The sequence below is a fragment of the Leptidea sinapis genome, chromosome 18 (assembly GCF_905404315.1).
Source record: "Leptidea sinapis chromosome 18, ilLepSina1.1, whole genome shotgun sequence".
Taxonomy (NCBI): domain Eukaryota; kingdom Metazoa; phylum Arthropoda; class Insecta; order Lepidoptera; family Pieridae; genus Leptidea; species Leptidea sinapis.
In genome coordinates this window covers 13576589-13600563 of record NC_066282.1, presented here as the reverse complement: position 1 = coordinate 13600563, position 23975 = coordinate 13576589, and the positions used below count along the sequence as shown (strand labels likewise).

Sequence of the window (23975 nt, the reverse complement as noted above, 5' to 3'; positions counted from 1 at the left end):
TATGAAACTTCCAAGGTATTGCAGTGTTTGCGAGAGCGAGAGTGCCCGACTTCTTCGCAATAATTCGCACAAGAATTGCTTCTTTTTGGGATCGAATTAGACGCTCCACCAACGGAATTCTGATGACTGTCTCTAACAATGTATATAATAACGATATTTTCAAAAGATGGATGGACATCAATCTTAATAAAAATAGAAAATAAGCTATTTAATATAAGTAAGTAATTTGTAATTTATTTAATTTAATTTTATTGTATGGTTAGTTAATTGGATTTAGTTGTAATTTAATTGTAATTTTGATTTTAATTTGTATTTTCTATGGGTTATGCCTGAAATAAATGATTATTATTATTACTATTATTATTTGTAACTTTTAAAAAAAAAGAACAGTACACTGCCAGTAAATTTTGCCAAAAACCATCCGTCTACAGCAAATACCGCATATGAGACAAAAAATGGCGCTTAGCTTCACAATGACAAATACGTACTGTGCAACGGACAAGAAAAGTCGGGATAAATAAATAAATCATTATAAAAAGTGTAACTTTTACGCAAGTAGGTACTTTGTGTTAAAAATATAATAAATTAAAATATTTTGGCTTGTGGGGAACTCCTTGAAATTTAACAATACCTTGGTTCTCGTATCTCATACTAGCTGACCCGGCAAACGTTGTTATGCCACATAAAGTATAATTCACGCGATAGTTTTATAAGTTATAAAATATTGCCTATATTATAGCCTGTACATCATTTTGTTCTATTGTCAATAGTTTTTGCAGCGCACGCAAAAATAGGTTTTCGATTTTACACCTTGTGTTACAAAATAGCAATTTTATTACGGATCCCTAATTTTGAAAAACAAAAAAACTTAGCCTATAGCCTTCCTCGATAAATGGACTACCCAACACTGAAAGAATCATTCAAATCGGACCAGTAGTACCAGAGATTAGCGCGTTCAAACAAACAAACAAACAAACACTGCAGCTTTATAATATTAGTATAGATTATAATATTTTGGCTTGTGGGGAACTCCTTGAAATTTAACAATACCTTGGTTCTCATATCTCATATTAACATTTGCATTTACAGCTCAAAGGACTGGCTGGTGTTTGATATAAGATTCCCATACAAGATACTCATATTTCATGTTATCATGAGATATTTTAGGTAAGTATTTTGCTGATAATTTACGTTCATATTATTATCACCTATTTATACGTCTAGATAGAGCCTTTTACTGCTAGATAACCGATGAAAACATGCCATGTTTAATACTTTAGTGTGCGTGACAAGCTACGTCTTACACTCGTCTCTTTGTGTTAGTGTGCGTGCATTTCTCAGCAGTTCATGGCAAAACTTGATATCTGCTGGATAAAGAATTGTAAAGAAAAACCCACCACAACATTGACACAATTTTCTTTTACGGGCTAGGATTACATGCATTACAATTTTTGTTCATTGTCTATGTTGGACTGAGCAGTTTACTTCGACGTTTGTTTGTCACATGTTTGTGGTGTAATTATTAGTAATTTTTTTGATGGTCAACTTAAATTTGTTCAAAGGGACTTCTTGAATAGCTACAGGTATCGTGTTATGACCATGTCGCATTGTTCTTAAAGCACTGCACAGTGTATTCATTTCATTTTATGATTGAACGTGCCAAAAAAGTTCTGCAAAACTGTGGAGGAACGCCACACACAAGACACCAGTGGGAGGTTCCTTTGCACATGATGCCGGCTAGATTATAGGTACCACAACGGCGCCTATTTCTGCCGTGAAGCAGAAATGTGTAAGCATTACTACGTTTCAGTCTGAAGGCTAATTACTGGGCAAATGAGACTTAACATCGTATGTCTCAGGGTGACGAGCGCAATTGACTACAATTGCGCTCGTGGCACTAGCCACTCAGAGTTTTTGGGTTTTTCAAGAATCCTGAAATGCACTGCATTGTGATGGGCAGGGCGTATCAATTACCATCAGTTGAACGTCCTGCTCGTCTCGTCCCGTATTGGCATAAAAAAAACACAGCTAAGACATGTACACATCACATATAGCCCACGCTATCACGCAACTGATAAAGATATATTTAATGATTATCGGCAATAAGTCTGAAGACTATAAAGCTTTTCAAATTTAATCCAATATATAAATAAGATATGAATATAATGTCTTTATTCTGAGGCGCGCTAAACGCTTTATTTAGTGGGCATAAAAGGAGCCTGGGTCATCCATAGACTTACAAAATACTAACGTAGACACGGCCTTACAAATAAAAATGTTTTATAACAACTCTATTCCACCATTATACTAAGTATGGTTATAATTGGAATAAATTGAAAATAATACAAGAATATTGATGACATTTTTTAATTATTATAGTAGAGGCTGCTTTAAAAGGTCTGTTAATTCAAATTCAAATATTTTTATTCAAAATAGGATGTGAAATCGCTTATTGAAAGTCAAAAAAACTACCACCCATTCCAAAATGAATGCCTCAGGCCTGAAAAGAATGGGCGCAACAAACTCAGCGGGCTTTTATTTTTCATCAAAAATATGTTTTACAATTAAAGTAACATTTACAAAGTAACATTGTACAATTAAACTTATTATTTAATAGCCTGATTATTTAATAGCCTGAGGGCAGTCGCTCCATTCCCAATCTGATTAAAATCTAAAGGAAGGTGTAAATCAAAAGTAATTCACAAACACACACACACACACAAATACCACGTCTTATTCTAAATCCATTATTAGAAGTAAGTTCTACAATAGTATTATTATAACCTAACGAAAGTTCTGTGGATTTTGTGATGTATTAAATAAATAGATATTTATACCAAATATTGCTTTATAATTATAAGAATATAACAAAGCGTGGCTGAGAGAAGAATATCTGTAACGGAGATACAGCAAGGTAAAAAAGGTAAGCGAATCTATTGTTACTGAAACAGATTGTGATCGACAATTCGTAAACAGTCAGCCACGCTGAGAATAAGCCCCTTAATACGTAGGTCGCACTAAAGGTTTTGCGAAACTAAAAAAAAAACATGTTATAACCAAAATATTATGTTAATCTCTCTTCGTAATTCGAACCTCTTTTGATCTTCAAGTGCAATTGTGCAGATGGGATCCGTAGCTGAGCTTTTCATCGCTCTAAAATCTTTTTCGATTTTCATTGCGTACGTAGAACTTTGTTGTGTGATAAAAAACAATTGACAAATGATTTCTCGCCAATTTTTTTTATTACTAAGAAGGTTTAAAAAATATAACATTCGAAATTCAAATAGTTCCGATTAGCTAGAAGTGCAAAACTTTTAGTGTGGCCCATGTATATTGAATAATAATCAAGCTAACCACCAGCTATCGCCTATCGCACACATTGACAAATCAATATCGATCACGTATATTCAGGATGTCTGGTTAACTATACGTTTGTTTCTAAGTCTATGGATACACTCCGTATCACGCCACTGATAAAGATATTCTTATGATAATCAGCAATAAGTCTATAAGTTTTTTTTTCAATGATCTGTCTTGATCCGTGATCGTCATCAGTTCTGAAGAAATAAAGCGTTTGCAATTGTACGAAGTATTTTATTTAGTACCTACTCGATGTAATATCTTGATATATAAAAATTACGTGACACGTTGTTTGTCCGCGATGGACTCCTAAACTAATGAACGAATTTTAATGGGGATTACTTCATGGACTGCAGTTTAGACCAACTTGAGAGATGGGATACTTTTTATTTCGATGTAGGACCCATAATTATTTTTATTTGCAATATTTGTTTTGTATGGACATATTTTCTATGAGAGAATTTAGTGACGCACGGTTTGACAGTTCTGCTGTGAAACAATTTCATTATAAAAACAGGAGCATTTTATACGAAATAATTCTTGATGTTTTTAAATATTATTGGAAAATTTCTATAAATCAGTATTTTTTTTATTATCTACAGAACGTCTGTCGGGTCAGCTAGTTAAATATAAATATTATTTAAATAGAGCCTTATGCTGCTAGAATTCCGATGGAAACAGGCCATGTTTATTACTCTAGTATGCGTAACAAGCTACGTCTCACACTTTTTGTTAGTAATAATAATAATAGTGACACACTTTTTACACTAATTATCTTGCCCCAAGTTAAGCATCTATAGCCTGTGTTATGGGTTACAAGACAACGATATATTTAATACAATATACTTACTTAAACATACATAAATTCATATAAACATACATAAATACATTTAAACATCCATGACTCGGAAACAAAAATTTAGCTAGTGTGCGTACATTGCTCAAAATGCTGTCACAGTCTATTTGGACGTATAACGGCCGTTCCCAATATTCAGTCTATCTCTTACTTTAGATAAAAATCGTAATTATCGTTGACTTTTCTGTCCCAATAAACTTATCGACGGTAACTCACCTTATCCGTACACGCTGTCTGTCAATGGGGGAACGTATAGCTTACCAGCGATAGAAGTTTCTATGGAGATAGCAATTCACGCGCCCCAATATAAGGCGATAAGAATAACTTATCAGGTATATTGGGACAGCTTCAGATTATTGACAGCTAATTACTGACAGTAGAAGGTAGCAATTTATCTCTATCTGTAGATAGAATATTGGGAACGGCCGTAAATGATCTAAGATATTTATAAATCTAATCTTGTTCGCTTGTCTGTACACCAATGTACGTTGAACGTGAACAAGATATCAAATGAAAGCTTGCGTTGCACATATTATTTAAACAAAACACCACGTATTTATCTACAGACACGTTTCATAAATTCATCACTGGTTGTGTCATATCACAAATATCTTTCTATTGCTTATCAAATCCATTTGTTCGCCGTAATATATTTTTTTATGAAAATAAGGGACGAGACGAGCAGTACGTTCAGCTGATGATAATTGATACGCCATGCCCATTACAATGCAGTGCCGTTAAGAATTCTTGTAAAACCCTAAAATTTCGAGGGGCACTACAATTGCGTTCGTCACCTTGAGACATAAGAAGTCTCATTTGCCCAGTAATTTCACTAGCTACGGCACCCTTCAGACCGAAACACGGTAATGTTTACTTATTACTGCTTCACGGTAGAAATAAGCGCCGTTATGGAACCCATAATCTAGCCGGCATCCTGTGCAAAAGCAGCCTCCTGGTAAAAATTCCCTTTATTTCTTACAAGCAGTCGCCTATGACTGCGTTTGGATGGATTGAAAATAGTCATATAGCAACTCAAGTACGCTATGCTGTAATATTATGACCATTCGATTTTGTTCTTAATGTATTAATTTTTAGAGCATATGATCTATAATTCATGTTTTAAAGAATTTGTTATTTTTAAAGTGATACCGATTTCTCACTTCTGGGATTGGAACTTGTCGACACTACGGTCTTCTTGGGTATCACGTTAGATAAAAAGCTTCAGTGGGGTCCACATGTTGCCCAACTAGCAGATAGACCCAGCTCTGCGGCATATGCAGTTAGAAAGATTAGAGAGTACACTAATGTTGCGACCGCTAGATTAGTTTACTTAAGCTATTTTCACAGCATCATGACGTACGGTATTTTACTATGGGGTCATGCTGCTGACATTGCTATAGTGTTTGCTCTGCAAAAGAGAGCTGTGCGTACTATATATCAGCTTGGTTATAGACAGTCTCTCAAAGAAAAATTTAAAGATATAAATATTATGACTCTTCATTGTCAGTACATTTATGAAAATATACATGTATATTTTCACATTATACATCACATTATATACATACACAGTATAACGGCCGTTCCCAATATTCAGTCTATCTCCGGTTGTGGCCTACTTGAGATAAAAATCGTAACTATCGTTGACTTTTCTGTCTCAATAAACTTATCGACGGTAACTCACCTTATCCGTTACACGTCTGTCAATGGGAGGACGTACCTATAGTTTACCAGCGATAGAAGTTTGTATGGAATTTGCAATTCACGCGTCCCAATATAAGGCCATAAGAATGACTTATCGGATATATTGGGACAGCTTCAGATTATTGACATCTAATTACTTACAGTAGAAGGTAGTAATTTATCTCTATCTGTAGATAGTATACTGGGAACAGACATGTGTTTTGGTCGTGCGGGGTCAAACATGTTGCTTTTAAAAACAAGGTACACTCACAAAGATTATAATTATTATGATATGGATAGTATTAAAAATTAAACAATACTCTTGAATATCTGAATGTCACAGTTATATTTTTATTATCTAATACATTTTATAGTTTTATGATATTATTTTCACGGGGAGTGCATAAAAAGATCTGTTTGACATGATTCCTGCCGCCGTGTTCCATCTTCGCGCTACACGCCATTATTTTTTTTTAATCAGGGACGAGACGAACAGAACGTTCAGCTGATGGTAATTGATACGCCCTGTCTATACAATGCAGTGCCGCTCAGGATTGTTAAAATTCTGAGAGGCATTACAACTGCGCTTGTCACCTTGAGATGTAAGATTTTAAATCATTTGCCCAGTAATTTAACTAGCTACGGCGCCCTTCACACCGAAACACAGTAATGCTTGCACATTACTGCTTCACGGCAGAAATAGTCACCACTGTGGAACCAATAATCTAGCATCCGGTGCAAAGGAGCCTCTCACTGGTCTAGAGACTAGGATATCATCACCATCTGGATATGTGGCATTCCTCTACAGTTTTCAAGGATTATTCAAGGAATTTTCTGCCTCAAACTGTGGAGTGATTTTCCTTGCGCAGTGTACCCAGGACGATAGGATACGGATACCTCATCGACGTAAAATAAACAACTAGAATCATAATCACGCTAAAAAATTGTTTGAAGCAAAACTCTGCCTACGCGTCTATTAGGCAGAGTTTTCGTTCAGTTGTGTTCCGACCGCGCTTTGAATACAACGCCACGCAATGCCGAAGTGTTCAGTGAAAACCTGTCCAAATAACGGAAAATTGTGTAACTATCTTGACGTTTAATCATTTTGCTAAATAATTACATTTCGATTGCCAAAACAAAATGTTCTTGCCTCGTGTTCGCGTCCGAGCTCATATTGAGCGTACCTATACATTTTTGCGACTTTGAACATTACTGCCAGGAAATAAGGTGCTAATTTGAATTAATGTTTTAATGTTATATGTATTCATTAATGTAAGGTATATACGTATACGCCGCTCGGACATTTTTGATCACGTTTTAATATGCGAATAGGAGTCTAGTTGTAGATGTGATGTGATTCACGCCCCTGTCATTCCTCTGGTGTTGCAGGTGAGTGTGGGCGGCGGTGATCACTTTACTGATCGTTGAGCACATACATTATCCTTCACAATAAATATTGTTATTTTTTGTATGTTTTTTGATTAAGACATACATTTTAATAGGATAGATGGATTTTTTTTGCTGACGTTATTTATTTATTCCAACTGTCACTGATTCCGTTGGCCTTAAGGCAGTTCCCAATATTCAGACTATCTCTTACTTGAGATAAAAATCGTAACTATCGTTGACATTTTTGTTCCAATAAACTTATCGACAGTAACTCACCTTATCCGTGCACGCTGTCTGTCAATGGGACAACGTATAGATTACCAGCGATAAAAAGTTTGTATGGAAATTGCAATTCACGCGTCCCAATATAAGGCGATAAGAATTACTTATCGGGCATATTGGGACAGCTTCAATTTATTGACAGTTAACTGACAGTAGAAGAAAGTAATTTATCTCTATCTGTAGATAGTATATTGGGAAGGGCCGTTAGTTGTCTTATTAGACATAAAGGACATTACACAACGTTTTATAACACATTGTATATTCTTGATTAAAATCAAAAAAATCAAAGGTATTCCAAATTACAACATCAAAAAGTCATGATTAAGAATGGGTTCCATATTGAATAATCTTCTGTTATACATGTCAATAATGAATTAATTTTGTTATTATTTTTAAATTCTTAACATAGATTGAGAGAACAGAGCAGAAAATATTTATATGAACACATCAATTAAAAGTTATAAAACTTCGTGTAGGAGTCACAACAAATTGTTTCACTCGGGTGAGCAGAAAGATGGCGTCAGGAAGAATAAAATGTTTATAATGCGATTATGTTGTTATTAGTTCTAAAATTATATGAACTGTCTTAAAAACTAATTTAATAGATTATATTGTGGATCTGAGTTTTAATTTACACAATATGTTATGTTTTTAAAGTGTTAACCTCACTTCTAGGATTAATACACATTTGTGTTTTTATTTACAACAAAATAAACAACATTACTATAATACTAAGCTAAATAATATAAATAGTACATGACAGGTAGAAACAAGTTTATAGAATTTCCGCGTGGGATTGCTAGGCATATACTTTTTTTTATGGAAAAGGAAGACAAACGAGCGTACATGCGGTCACCTGGTGTTCAGTGATCACCGCCGCCCACATTCTCTTGCAACACCAGAGGAATCACAAGAGCGTTGCCGGCCTTTAAGGAAGGTGTACGCGCTTTTTTTGAAGGTACCCATGTCGTATCGTCCCGGAAACACCGCACAAGGAAGCTCATTCCACAGCTTTGTATTACGAGGAAGAAAGCTCCTTGAAAACCGCACTGTGGAGGAACGCCACACATCCGGATGGTGGGGAAGGTATCCTAATTTATGGCATGTCGCACGAAGGTGGAATTCTGTGGTGAAACCAGGTGAAGCAGCAGAAGACAGGACTCCGAGATCCGTCCAAATAACAAATATCTAAATTCCTAAACGATATATTACCCAAGATATTCGGGTAACATTAAAATATTCGAGATTCGCGAAAATACTCAAAGCATCACAACGCCGCATCTAATTTCTCATTTTATAATTTTAGCTCCCCCATTCAGACCCGTATTAAATACATAATTAAGATTGACAGACAGACAGTAAGCCGCCACCATAAGGGTTCCTTATTTAAGGGAATGATATCGATGACGCCAATTGCGTTTATAATGTTTATAACTTAAGCGCATACATTCAAAACAGATTGAAGATAAGATATTATCAGAGATGTTGAAGATGATTATAAGCCGGCTTAAAAATATAGCAAGTGCGCAAAATGGCTAATAAGTAAGTGAACTTTGAACATACTATGAGTAACTAAACGGTACAGACACTAAGTTTCATATAACCACGTGAAATGGTTGCACTACTACAATGATCCGGGGCGTGTGTGAGTGTCCACTTGCCGCTTGTTGCGTACGCATTGAAACCGGTTGACGATCGCGCAGCCAGTTGACAATCTTCAAAAGAGTTGTATTGCTAATATAGTTGTTATCTGTACTGTATGCATGGATAATACGGGAAACAATAATTGAAATACAAAAACTAGAACTATCGGCAGACAATATAATGAGATATACAGAAACAATAAACAGCGTATTTCTGCTCAAGGCTTCCCCTTAATATTTATTATTTCTTATATTATACCTCGCGGTTTGCATCATAGCATTTATTTCCGATAATATCCATATCGCATTATTAAGATACGACACGAGTAAACTCTGTTAAGTAATCAGTTACATTATTACAAAACATCTAGAAACAACAGTCAGCACAGCCGTTGATTACGCCAATATAATTACACTTAATTAGTCTATGGAATTTTAATGTTAACCTCATGATGACGTTCAAAGTACAATTGTATAAAATAAAACAATTATTAAAACTATAAATATTGATAACAATTGTATTGAATTAAATTAACAACAAAAACAAGGTCATCGTAGATACAGATGTAAAATTTACCGCAGCAAATATCAAAAATGTAGATGCTAGTGTTTTATTAATTGTTAAAGGTGGTAAAAACCGGTGGAATCTGGTATATTTCTTGGCATTACTCTTGATTCCAAATTACAATGGGGGAATAATATTGAGATCTATAGAGCGTACTTAAGACTTTGCTCAGACTTTACTTACGTAAAACCTAGCTGGCTTTTTATGAGCTTATCATAATATTTTATTTTATTTTTACACGCTTTTTAATAGCTTCACCTGAAAGTATGTTTGTTTGTAACCATTTGGGCGCGATTTTGACCCACTTTAAACGGACAGATTTGTCTCAAACTTTGTAGATTTATCGAGGACCGATGACATTACATTAATTTGATAAAATTATTCCATGAGTCTCGTGCCAGATTATGGCGAGACAACACGTCCTGAGGATGCATCGTGTAGAGGCGAAACACGTGTCGAATTGTTTAAAAACAAATATTGGCGGAATTAACACTAAAGAAAACTTAAATCATTTGTATAATTATTCCATTTTTAATTTGCAAAATCAGATTTTTGTTCATTTATATAATTTTCATCTATCGTTTTTTTAGATCGGTTTTCAATAAAAGGCTTTTTTGCTAGTTTTTTAAACTATTATTTATTTTACATTGATATTAACAAAATACTTACTGATGATATGACGTGATCCCAGTGTCTTTCTTATTTCTTGTAGTATTATTTAAACAAGGTTTTACTACGCAATGCAGCATTTTAGTTTCAATTATTATAATGATTTTACAGCTGAAAGTAAGCTGAGCCTAAATTAAGACAGCCCAACGCAAAAGTGAAGTTAGCGTTTTATCATTCTCAGCAAAGTTTACGTAAGTAAGGTCTGAGTAAAGTCTAAGTAGGCTCTATAGATGTCAGACTTAGACTAAACAGATAAGACAATTAACTTATATAGATACAGCGCGCCCAGAGTACTTTAGTTATTTTCATCGTATTTTCCTGTGGTAAATTGTTATGGGCAGTGGAAACGGTATTAATACCATCTTTGTGCTGCAGAAAATGGCCGAAAGTAACTCCTAAAGAATTATTAAGGGAAAAATAAAAATTAATTCAATAATCTATGATAATCATAATGTTAACACCAGAAATAAGCATAAACTAGCATTATACCTACTACTCGGTCAAGTCGATTATCCCGATTATCCCAGAAAATGTACAAATTAAATTCAATGTGTTACCAAATTCAAAAGAATTGTTAAAACGTTCATGTGGTAAAGGTTACGATAACATAAATGACTTTCTTAAAGTTAGCACAGATTAGGAAATAAAAATTTGTACGAAAATATGTTACTGTAACGAAGTTTTACTTAAAAAAAGAAGAAACTTGATGAGAGTAAGATAAGTTTATGAGTTTCTTGCGCTCGTTCTTCTCAGATCTGAGGCATTTTCGAATGGGTGGTTATGTTTTGACATTCAACTAGTGAATTCAAATACTAAACTTTAAATAAAAATATTAAAATTTGAAAAAACTATATATCTATATATATAAAAATGAATTGCTGTTCGTTAGTCTCGCTAAAACTCGAGAACGGCTGGACCGACTTGGCGAATTTTGGTCTTGAATTATTTGTGGCGGTCCAGAGGAGGTTTAAAAGGTGAATAAATATAAAAATGCTCGAAATATTAAATATAAACAACAACTTTGTTTTTCCTTTGATGAGTCCCCTGTCGTTCACAAATCAAATTGAAACAATAGTTTAAAAAAAATAATTAACTAACTTTCTCAGGTGGTCTCAAAACAAACTTTAATTTAACTATAGATTTTTTCTTACTACTTTATATGGTAATACAACGTTTGCTGGGACAGCTAGTGGCCTATGGACTTGCATCCCGTGCCACTAAATAAATTTAAAAAAAAAAATGGGACAGCTAGTATATGTATATAAATGCATGTACGCTATGGGAGAAGCTAGTGATAAATGAAAAAAACTTATTGGAAGACAAAACTGTAGATAATTGTTACTGTGGAGTTATTGTATATTTTGCTTACTTTAAAATAATACAACAACTGGGGTTAAGCCTCCTGGGCATGAAATCCTGAAATGGTTACCATATCCATTTACAGCACAATACAGTAGCTAAACAAATGTTTTTTGAAAGTGTCTTTAAGACTGTGCATAAAACAGACAAAATATACTTTATTTTTTTTTATATATACTATTAATCATTTACATAAAGAATCTGAAAAGCTAACATAGTCCCGCAAAACTGTTTGGACAGTTTGTCTGCAGGATCAAGTCTCTTGTATTACATTAATGCTTATTAGAACATTGATTTTATACAAGTGTAATTAACAAATATTGATAATTATTTATAATCACGGATTATGTATCAATACGCCTTCTGAAATATATCCTAGCAAAACTCTAAGAAAAAGCGATTCACTCAATTGTATGAAACGTGCAGTCATTGATAGATTGACAGTTGACGGCTATAATCTGTCAAAAACTGAGATAGCCGAAATCCACCACGTTTTAAGCGACTGTTCGCTTTCAAACTAAGCCGGATTATACTTCGTCGCCATATAATGTAACTAGTAGTTGCCTGTTGCATTCGCAACTAAAGATTTTATCTCAATTAAATCTGGACCTTTGCGGCCTTTTTAAAATTATACACGGATCCTTAGAACCTAACATAATATCTAACTTAAATTTCTCCATTCCAAGATGTTTACCAAGACAACCGATTAATAAAATATTTTCAAATAATTACTCTAGAACGAATGTGAAATAATACGGTCCTTATAATAGAATATCTACAACATTCAATGATATCAACGATCTTGACGTTGACATTTTTCACGACACGTTTAAGTCATTTAGAAATAAAGTTTTAGAAAAAATAACGACCAATAATCAATAATATATTGTATTAGATTGTTAATGACTTATTAATTCTTACTTTTATTTTTTGTAATTTCACAGTTACCACTTTATAATTATTTACATCGTATAGTTTCTAGAATTAAGATTTATTACTAAGTAACTATATTTTTCATAATTAAAATGTTGAATGTACCTAATTAGAATAACCTAAAATTAGTATGTAAGTGCAAATCAATTGTTAATGTTAAGTTGAGTTATTGTTGGTACATCTTAAATTAGTATTATATATATATAGTATTACTAGCTGCCCCGACAGACGTTGTTCTGTAGATAGTAAAAAAACAACTGTTCTATATTTCAAAACATCAAAAATTATTTCGTAAATATGCTCCCTGTTGTTAGAATGAAATTGTTTCACAGCGGAACTGTCAAACCGTGCGTCACTAAATTCTCTCATAGAAAATATGTCCATACAAAACAATTATTAAAAATAAAAATATTTATGGGTCCCAAATCGAAATAAAAACTACCCTATCTCTCAAGTTGGACCAAACTGCACTAAATGAAGTAATCACCATTAAAATCCGTTCATTAGTTTAGTCCATTGAGGACAAACATTGTGACACGAGATTTATATATATTAAGACTAGCTGACCAGACAGACGTTGTTCTGTACATAATAAATAAAATACCGTTTTTGATGAATTTGTCAATAATTTTTCATTGTAACATAATAATATGCTCCTTGTTGTTATAATGAAATTGTTTCACAGCGAAACTGTAAAACCGCGCGTCAAAAATACTCTCACAGAAAATATGTCCAAACAAAACAAATATTGGAAATAAAAATAATTATGGGTCCCAAATCGAAATAAAAACTATCCTATCTCTTAAGTTGGACTAAACTGCACTCCATGAAGTAATCCCCATTGAAATCCGTTCATTAGTTTAAGAGTCCATTGAGGACAAACATTGTGACACGAGATTTATATATATTAAGAAAGTTTTCAAACTGAATGCAGGGCAAGCCTGTCAGTCATTAAGTTGGCATACCGACATCCCATTCTGCACGCCAAGAAAGGGAAGATATTAGTAGGATTACTATTTCAAACTTAAAATCACTGCACGTTTCATACTAAACTAAATTTCAATTTTTACATAGGCAGTCCCGTCTCTTATCACGTAGTATTTACATCCTCTTTGCACTAGACACTAATCTATACTTTAGTAATATTTAGATTTCAAAATAGATTTTTACGACATGAAGTATATGTAAATAACAATGACTCACGTTACTGTTTTGTGAGTTTAGCGGTTTTTTTAGTTTCGTTTTTTAGTGTGAAATGTTTCCGTAAAGTAAAACATAACAATATCCAACTACTAAAAAAGTGATGATACGATATGTTACGATACTTATGAACCTCGTGACATTCAGAATCACCAGATTAGGTAGCACGTATTTAACTCCGAAATTTCTATGGTATTCCAAGATGGAAGACGCAGGGGAGATCACTGCATCAATAGTATATTCTGGTAACAAAACCAGAATAGGATCGAAGCGATTTTATGTCAAAAAGTTAAATTTTGTATTCTTGTAATACAAATAATTGACGGTTCAGTTCCCATTCAGATGAAGGTACGCTCCGATTTAGGGAAATTGTGTGACGTGTATTCTCGTAACAAGTACGAAAGTAGATTGTTGGTACAAGAGTATTCTGCAAAAAATTTATTAGTCGAGTTGAAAACTTATAACATGATGGGACAAACTATCTATTTCTGCCGTGAAGCAGTAATTTGAAAGCATCTTGTATTTCGGTCTGAAGGGCGCCGTGGCTAGTGAGATTACCTACTGGGCAAAGGAGACTTAATGCAATTGTGGTGCCGCTCAGAACTTTTGGGTTTCTCAAAAATCCTGAACTGCACTGCATTATAATGGGCAGGGCCTATCAATTACGATCAGCTAAACAACAAACAAAAATCAAGATAAAATAAAGCATAACTGTATACCTAGCCCTTTCAAATGTCGTTTAGTATGGTTTTGTTTAAATTCTAGGGAAATGATGAAGTATAAGAGTCTAGGGCAAAACGTTGATAGGATCGGAACTTAAAAGCAACAATTTTGAAATGACGACATCAATAGCACCGCTGGTATCCCTCTACTATGTAGTATATTAACATCTTATGTCGCTTACACATACAGGCCTTAAAGGAAACGTGTCCTGCCTTTATGATGACTAAGCTAAATAAAGAGCCGTTTAAAACATATAGAATAGGCCCCAGATAGCATGAGGAAAAACTACAACAGAGTAATTTATTTAATTTAATATATTATTTTTAGAGACGATAAGCCGAAAGTTCATTGATAATAACTTGACATTACAATAATTAAGTCCCGGAGTGCAATTCGTTTTTTTTTCCTTTTAATTTTTAAACCACTACGAGGTTCTACCACCTCGTATTTTTGTACATAATCTAATATATATAATATTTGTGTGAAAAGGAAATATTTGTGTGTTTACGTGGTGTTTTTATAGTGGAAATATTATGTGTTTAAATTAGTTTGTAGAGTTAATTGACACGAATTAACAAGTGATAAATTTATTTGAAAAAAAAATCAGAGATAGTCAGAATGTAACAATACTAAGATAAACATCGTAGCTAATTTTAAATATAATTTTTTTACTCATACTATCAAATTCTGAACGAAGTCGGAGCGAGCTTCTAGACATTTATAATGCGAAAATGTATTGTAGGTATTTCAAGTTATATGGTCTGAAACAATCATTAAGATGTGTAATTCCATCTGCGTGTATGTCACAGTCAATTAACTCCGTCAGTTTACGAGTTAATGTGTCGTCAATTGGTATGTGGGCACAAAATGATAAAAGAAACCATTTATACATTAAGAACTTTGAATTGTTTATTCATTTTTTTCATGCAATCCTACAACATATCATAAGGCTTGGCAGGCACCAAAATGGCTTCTATCAGATGCAGCTGCATTTTTTCCGAAGCTATCGGTGCATTGATTTCAATTAGCATTATCTCTAATATATAAAATTCTCGATTCTCAGGAAATTTTGAGTGCATATTGGGTAGGTCTGAGAATCGGACAACATCTATTTTTCATCCCCCTAAATGTTAAGGGTGGTCCACACGAAATTTTTTTTAATTGTTTTGACATTTTTTTTTAAATTTGTTTGATTATGAGTCAGCATTAAAAAATACATACAACTTCAAATTTTCACCCATCTACGATCAACAGTTACTTTTGTATCGCGATTTTAATATCGGCAATACAACGTTTACTGGGTCAGCTAGTTTACTATATATATCAGACAGGCCAGGTCAAGAGTACCTAAACCGAAGAGCATGTATGAAAGGATTAATGAAAGTGGACGAAGCGGAACAAGTATGTAAGGATCGTAGCAAGTGGAAAGAAGTGGTGTCTGCCTACCCCGAAGGGAAAGAGGCGTGATTTTATGTATGTATGTATCAGACAGGACATAGTAATTCATATATGCATTTACTAAGATTTTAACATACAAAACACGGTCGATTATTTTTTTATTCTTAGGTATGACGTATTCATTACGGCATCGATATACTTCGTATGATTAGTTTTAATACTTGTGCTAAATTTAAATATTATTGATGTAATTAATACCATATTTAATTAATACTATAAAACATAATACCGATTACATTTAAAAATAAATTTATGTGAATGGGTTTTAATTCACAAACTATGAAGTCGTAATTTTTGATGCTACACTTAGTTTAAGGATAAAAAGTTTACTTATGTTTTTTTTTTTAGTTTCGTGGAAGAATTGTGAACACCGCCGCCTACGATGTTTTGGAATACAGACTAAACACAGGGCCGCCCCCAGTTTGTTTTTTGTCAATTAAATATTACTCTGTTAATCATATCTTAGTTTAATTTTGAGTATTAGAAAGACAAACAGACTTGTGGGTCACCTGATGGTAATTGACGACCAAAGACGACCCTCGTGGACACCAGAAAAACGTTGCATATTTCACCTTTAATATGCTTAAACTCGAATGGCGACCACGTACCAGAAGACGCAGTGTTGGAAGAACCCTATAAGATGGACCGGCGATCTGGTTTATCGTCGGAATACGTTGGATGAGGGCAGCGTAGGACAGATCGTCGTGGTTAACCTTGGGGGGAGGCCTCTGTCCAGCAGTGGACGTTTTCCGGCTGATGATGCTTAAATTCTAGGTAATGCCTAAATAGGTTATATTAGGGTATATGTAGAACAATATAAGATCTTATAGTCAGCTAGTCAGCCAGTTTTTATAAGATTTTTTTAGTGATTTATCGATCCTCTCTCCCTCACTCTTTTTGCACAAACTCACTTCGCGGCAAATGACAGACATGCGCATTATCTTAAAAAAATCACTTTCTCAAACAATAATATACTTGTCGTAAGCTCCTACCCAAAGCCATTAATGATTAAAATCGCAATTGGCGATTCTGAACGCAGCCCTAATCATCTACGGAATAAATTTAAATTCAATGTGACAAGAGGATATAAACGTATTAAAAAATGAAATATTATATGATAATGTTATCGATTAATCTGTACTCTTTATTTATCCTCTCTGAAGTGAGTCATAGTCTATTTATTCAGGAAAAAGTTGGCAGTCCTAGACAACAAACCCGGACGTACGTAATTTAATGATAAATTATATTAGCACACCAGAAATACTAGGTATTATATGCTATAAATACCCAATTCTAGTGAAACCCAGATATTAATTAATATTTTTCATACATTTTTCTATTTAATTCTTAACATCTCACCAAATTGTACATAGTTACAATTGATTAAATGTGGCTTTATCATTTATTCCGGTCAATATTGGCGTTGGTTTCTACACGCGCCAACCCTATCACAGGTCCGTATTCCAAAAGTCGTCTCAATACGTAGTCCGTGATCAAGCGAATTTTGTCCCTTTTAGGCAGCCACCTGTAGAATACGGACCCTAGAGCACTTTCTTAACTGGAACGATTACCTATTTAAATTATAACTAAGTTATCAATAGTGTATCAAAAAATCGTGCACACACATATTAACAAATGAAAACTAGCAATAATAAAATTCTAACAATTTTGTAACACAATACAACATTGTAGGTAGTTGTTAAATACTTTTCGCATTACTATTATATATTAATTATTTACTTTTATTAAACCGTATTAATTACTTTATTTTACTTTGTTTCACGAATAAAATTTATTAATTACGATTAACGAAATAATCATGACTAAAGTTACGAAATTCTACTTGGTTGGTTATGTACGTACCTACTACTACTTTTGGTACATATAATAATGGCAAAGAATTAACATAATAGTAATGTTTCCTAATAATATATTCTTTAATTTATTTGTAAAGCTAATAAATAGATAAAGAGCTATTTCCATACACAAATACCAAAGGACCAATAGGAAATACCAAAAGGAAAAATATACCTACCTACCTAGGTATTTATTCTAAGTTGCGCATATTTCTGCGCATCAATAGTTATTTTCGATGACTTTGAAATATTATGATTACACGTTTATGAGCTACAACTTGTAAAAATTATGACGTTTTCTAGTTTTTAAGAATAATCGACTGAAAATCCTGTAAATTAGCCGCCATGTCGGATTACAACATATTTTGAAACGATTGACTCAACAATCAGAAGGTATGTAGTCAAGTAAATTGATAATTAAAAAATAAGTATATTTAAAACACGAAGCTGATATATAACGAAATTGAAACAACACAAAAAGCGACAAAAGACAATGTTTCTTTATACACTGTGTTTATGTGACGACAGTACACGCGGGTTTTGCTTCGAGGTAAACAAACTTGGGCAAAAAAACTATGGATGTACTTACCGCTTAGTGCCGCCACATATTCCCTGCACTTGCGGCTGATGATCATTGTATATTCTCACACAACAACTTGTAACAAACATTTATAAATCCAACAAACAGTCCATGTGAGCGAGCACTAATACGCTTAAAAGACGACTCCAGTCGGAACTCGCAGCCGCTCTAATATTAGACCACCACGTGCTGTTCGCGGTTCGGCGTGTTCGTGAATGGTCGACTGTGTTTATGCAATACCTACAGACACAGTCTGGTTTTTGTTGACGGTTTCAGCTGTCATCGTGCGGACGCCGGACAGACTACTCGCTGCTATATACACAGAGTAATGATGGGTCGCGAACTAAACATCACAGATAATGACATGACTGTTTTGCATTTTTGCTCTATCATTACTTGTCGTTTTCCGGATATTGAAACAGATAACGTAGGTAGTAACCGTTGTGAGATTTAGGCGTATGTCGAGCCGTTAACCTTAGCCGTGTTACCAAGCAAGTACGTACGTACCCAATCCTGTTTTCCATTGCTTGTCTGAGTAAGTCAAGGGCATGGTCAATGTAATAATGCATTGCCAATAAAAATTGGAAATGTATGTAAGGATTAATACAATTATTTTTATTTCTTGAAATATTACTTGAAATATTTTGCGTTAACATCTAAATTTTAAATAATAAGTATGTTGTTACTTTGTATGCAAAAATACACTCTTATGACATTAAGGTAAAAACCGTTACATTGAAGTTCATATTATATGATATTTACATACGTCAGGGTTAAAGTGTAATGTCACTTATACTTATTGTTATTTTATTTGAATTACATTAAGTTAAATTGAAAACTGACACTGAAAAAGTCATAGAATTGTTCATATCGTTAACAAATTCGTAAATAATAACATAGTTGTTACTTAAATGCTAGGTTAAACCCGAGTGCAAAAATGTAAAAAATTAAGTTATCTGTTGTACATACCTAATTAATAAGCTAATTGATGCACCTATTTATAGGTGCTTGATATAGCTTCATTAAAATATCTTTTTTTGATAAAACTTTCTACTTATAAAAATATTCAGCTTCACATAGGGTCATAACTTATATCATTTATATGTTTAGATAGACTATGACAGCTGTGAAAACGACGAAAAAAATTGACTTTAGAACTTCCTCTATTTTGAGCAATTCAGGCACACTAACACAAAGTATGATACAAATAGCGAGTGTATGACGTAGCTTGTCACGCACACTAAACTAATATTCATGGTCTGTTTTTATCGGTTGTCTAACAGCAAGGGACTTAAACTCGGTATCGGTTACTTAAACACGTTTTATATAGACACCTATTTTCAGAACGAACTTTATTTAATATGGTCTGTGAATTCTTTATCTTTTGCTTTGAACAAAAACTATGTGTTCTATCATTCAATATCAATATCAAAGAGAGTTCCAAACAGCTGTATAACCCGACTCCTGCCGCCGATTTCCACCATTTGGATGAGTGATATTTCTCTACAGTGTTTTTTTTTCATGGAACTTTCTTCCACATACAAGCAAACGGTGATATGAACATAATTGTGCAGTGTTATCACGTCGTACGAAAAGGATACCTCTTAAATACGGTTTGAAAAACAATATAAATAATATAAATTTTTATCGCTATAGGATTTTGCTATAATGTTTGATATTATAAGATTTAGTTTTATTCAAAAAAACATAAAAACGGTATTTTTCCTATCAGAATAATATTATTTTCAGACACTTCATTTAAAAAAAGAAAGACTTAATATTTGAGATTTTAACCTAAAATATACATAAGAACAAGGTAAGTAATAAAAAACTAAAAAAAATCTCGTGTTAAAGTAAAGTAAAAAGTCGGACTGTAGTGCAACAACAACAGGTGTTCAACAACAACAACGGTTCGACCGTTGACTCTAACCACGTTGCCCCGGTTCGATTCTCGTATCAATATGTTTTCCGATTTTGAATTCATATACTTATACGTTTATTCGACGTTTTACAAGGTCGGCAATACTATTCCGTTTTATGGAAAAGAAGGACAAACGAGCCTACGGGTCACCTGGTGTTAAGTGATCACCGCCGCCTATATTCTTTTGCAACACCATAGGAATCAAAGGAGCGTTGCCGTGCCTGCCCTGCCCATGTCGTATCGTCCCGGAAACACTGCACAAGGAAGCTCATTGCGAAGCTTTGTAGTACTTGAAAACCGCACTGTGGAGGACCGCTAACAAACAAAAAACAAAAAAAAACAACATGTTATAACCAAAATATTATGTTTATTGCTTTTCAAAATACTCTCCTTTACATTTTAAACATTTTTTCATGCGATTGAACCATTTTTAAAAACAGGACGACCACAGATCTGAAGGCATGTTTTCTACGTGCTGATTGAACGCTATCGCTGCCTCTTCGGAATTCGTAAAAGTGAAACCTCTAATCAAATCTTTGATTTTGAGGAAAATACAGAAATCTCAGGGTGCTATGTCGGGGCTATGTGCAGGATGAGTGACGAGTTGTACTTTTTCGGAAGCTTAAATTGACTTAGTTTTGTTGGCCGAATGTGAAGAAGCGTTGTCATGATGTAGGAGAACGCGGCTTTTTGGTCGTCTTTCGCGAACTTTTTTAACACCCTCCGTAAACAAATGGTAGAATACCACTCGGCATTAACACTCTTTTGATCTTCAAGCGGAATTGTGCAGATGGGACCCGTAGCTGAGAAAAATAATGCGATCATTTTATACCAACGCGAACGCTTCTCGCTTGCCTCACTTTTGTTGGCCTGTTCTTATTTTCAAACACCCATTCACAAGATTGCTGTTTTTTTCGGGTTCAAAACAATAAATCCACGTTTCTTTTCCTGTGAAAATTTCAAAACAGCATTAGAATGTCCGTGGTCGTACTTCATTAGCATCTATGAGCACCATTCCACGAGAGCCCGCTTCTGCTCCGTTGTCAGTTCATGAGGGATCCAACGACAACAAAGTTTCCGCAGTTTCAATTCTTCGTGGAAAATTTTCTGAATTGGGCTCATACCAATCCCCGATAGTCCTCGAATCGTCTCATAGGTAATCCGCGGGTTTTCATCAATTAGCCGCTTAATAGTTGCCACATTATTTTCGTTGACGGCAGTTAAGGGCCGCGCCCTTCACGAAATCCGTCATGTAAAGAAACCCGACTTCTCTCAAATTCAGCAAACCATCGCCTCACGCACCTTGCTTGAGCACGCAAGGTGCTTCTCTCCCAAAAGCATTTTGAAGACGACCGGAACAGTCTTCCGGACAGAGAGAAGTTTTAAAATCACAAAAAATCATCGCTCTAAAATCTTTTCGACTTAATTCCATTTTCATTACGTATGTAGAACTTGTTTGATAAAAAACTATTGGCAAATAATTTCCCGCCAATTGTTTTTTTTTATTACAAATAAGGGTGCAATGTTTAAAAAAATATAACATTCGAAATTCAAATAGTTCCGATTAGCTTGAAGTGCAAAACTTTAAGGGTGCCCCATGTATATACGACCAGGTAAGACGTTACATATAAAAAATATTAAATTGTCCAATCAACTAGTATTATAGGTTTACCTGACTAATGCAGTCGTCCACCGGATGCCACCCATTAGGATGTTCTTAACTATATTTAATTGTTTTTTAAGTGGACAAATCATATCTCAATTAACAGTTTAATTGTTGTTACTGTAAATCGTTATCATTAATTATCTGATACAGAGATGAACTGGAACTAAGTCTTAAATATCTATTAATGGCTTGTAACATTACAAATACAGTTAAGTTACTTTGAAACTTTGAATAGGTAAAACCCTTACTGTGTTATTAATTAAATCGAAGTAAAGTTGGTCCGAATTTAAAACTTTTTCGGCCTTACAAATAAAATTGGAATAAAGTTATAACTAAGCATAAACCAAGAATATGTAAAATGTTTACAAATAGACATTTTGCTTACGAATGGTTTGTTCGGACGTATAACGTTTCCCGCGTTTATTTTCAACGCAGCTTGTCATTCCGAAAACTTCAGAATTATCATTGTATTGACAGTGTTGTCAACGATATTGTGAACATTTTGCATTTTCTTTGTTTATCATCAGTTATAACTTTATACCAAGTTTATTTGTAAGGCCGTAAGTCTTTATCTTACATTTGTTACTACAGAATTACATGACACGGAGAAGTTATTTTAAACTTAGTGAGTGTAGTTTTTTTTTACGGTCACTAAACAAAACCAAACTTCGATGCCCTATGAAACATTAAAATAAGTACTTTAAAAAAGCTAATAATCTTAAACACCTATTAATACACACCAAGATAAACTTCTTTTAGCCACGTTATGAATCAATTATATGAGTGAAATGATGTATATAAGACGTTTGCGACATTCGTTATTTTTTTTTCTTCGTCCATTATTAGGACAGGCAAAGGATTCAAGCCCATTAGTTGTCAAAGCCATCTTTGCAAGATTTTTACAATATTGTTTTTCTACAAACGTAGAATAGCAGGAGGAATAAACAGTTTTAAGGATTTTTGCTTTGTTACGCCAAAGACGTATAAATTCTTGCGTGCAAACCTATGTACACACACACACTTTTAGTTAAATTAAATATTAAAGTTTTTTTAAAACAGCAACATTACGAAGCAAAAATATAAAGCCTTAATATTCTAAGGGATACTAGCCTTATTTCAGCATCGTAATTATGTTCTGCCTTCAACTGTCAACGTCAAAATGTTTGTATAGCAAAAACTTTACATAGAATAGTGTTCATCTTCTATCTACAGCTGTGAGAGACACCTACTCTCAATGTGGCATTTTTGACTGACACTTGAAAGATAATGCTTTGGAAATAAAAATAAAAATCAGTGATTGTATTGCTAGCATGTAGGTACCACAGAGTACATTTAGTTATACTCCATGTACAAATGCGAGACATACATAGTGATGTTTATTCATTTTAAAATGAAAAATAAATACCAGTGAATGTTACTTTTGCAGTAAGACTATAAATTCATCGAATCCATACATAAATAATTAAAAAAGTGAGAGTTTTCGATATTAGTGATAGGCCGTAAGTGGTGTAACATTGCATTGCTTTACACGGCCTTACAAATAAATTTTGCTTATGATTGGTTTATTCGGACGTGTTAGGACGTTTCCCGCGTTTGTTTTACTGCTTGACATTCTGAAAACTTCAAAGTTATCATTGTGCTGACAGTGTTGTCAGCAATATATTGTCAACATTTTCCATATTCTTGGTTTATTCTCAGGTATAACTTTACACCAAGTTTATTTGTAAAGCCTTCAATGTCTTAATCGTACAAAGCCTTATACATATAAGTGAACATAATATTCAATAGTTATTGTAAATACTCTACATAATCTATTGTATTTCGAGTGGAAATGG

General features: G+C 33.8%; 1 protein-coding gene across 1 annotated transcript in view; it reads right to left on the bottom strand.

The window, feature by feature from the left end:
- The window catches only part of LOC126969561 (facilitated trehalose transporter Tret1-like), a 56320-nt gene extending 37466 nt beyond the window's left edge, over positions 1-18854 (bottom strand). Inside the window, exon 1 of the mRNA XM_050815082.1 lies at positions 18563-18854. Within this exon, the coding sequence (XP_050671039.1) occupies positions 18563-18608 (46 nt within the window). The 5' untranslated portion in view covers positions 18609-18854. The remainder of the gene's footprint in view (positions 1-18562) is intronic.
- Positions 18855-23975: the final 5121 nt, after the last annotated feature.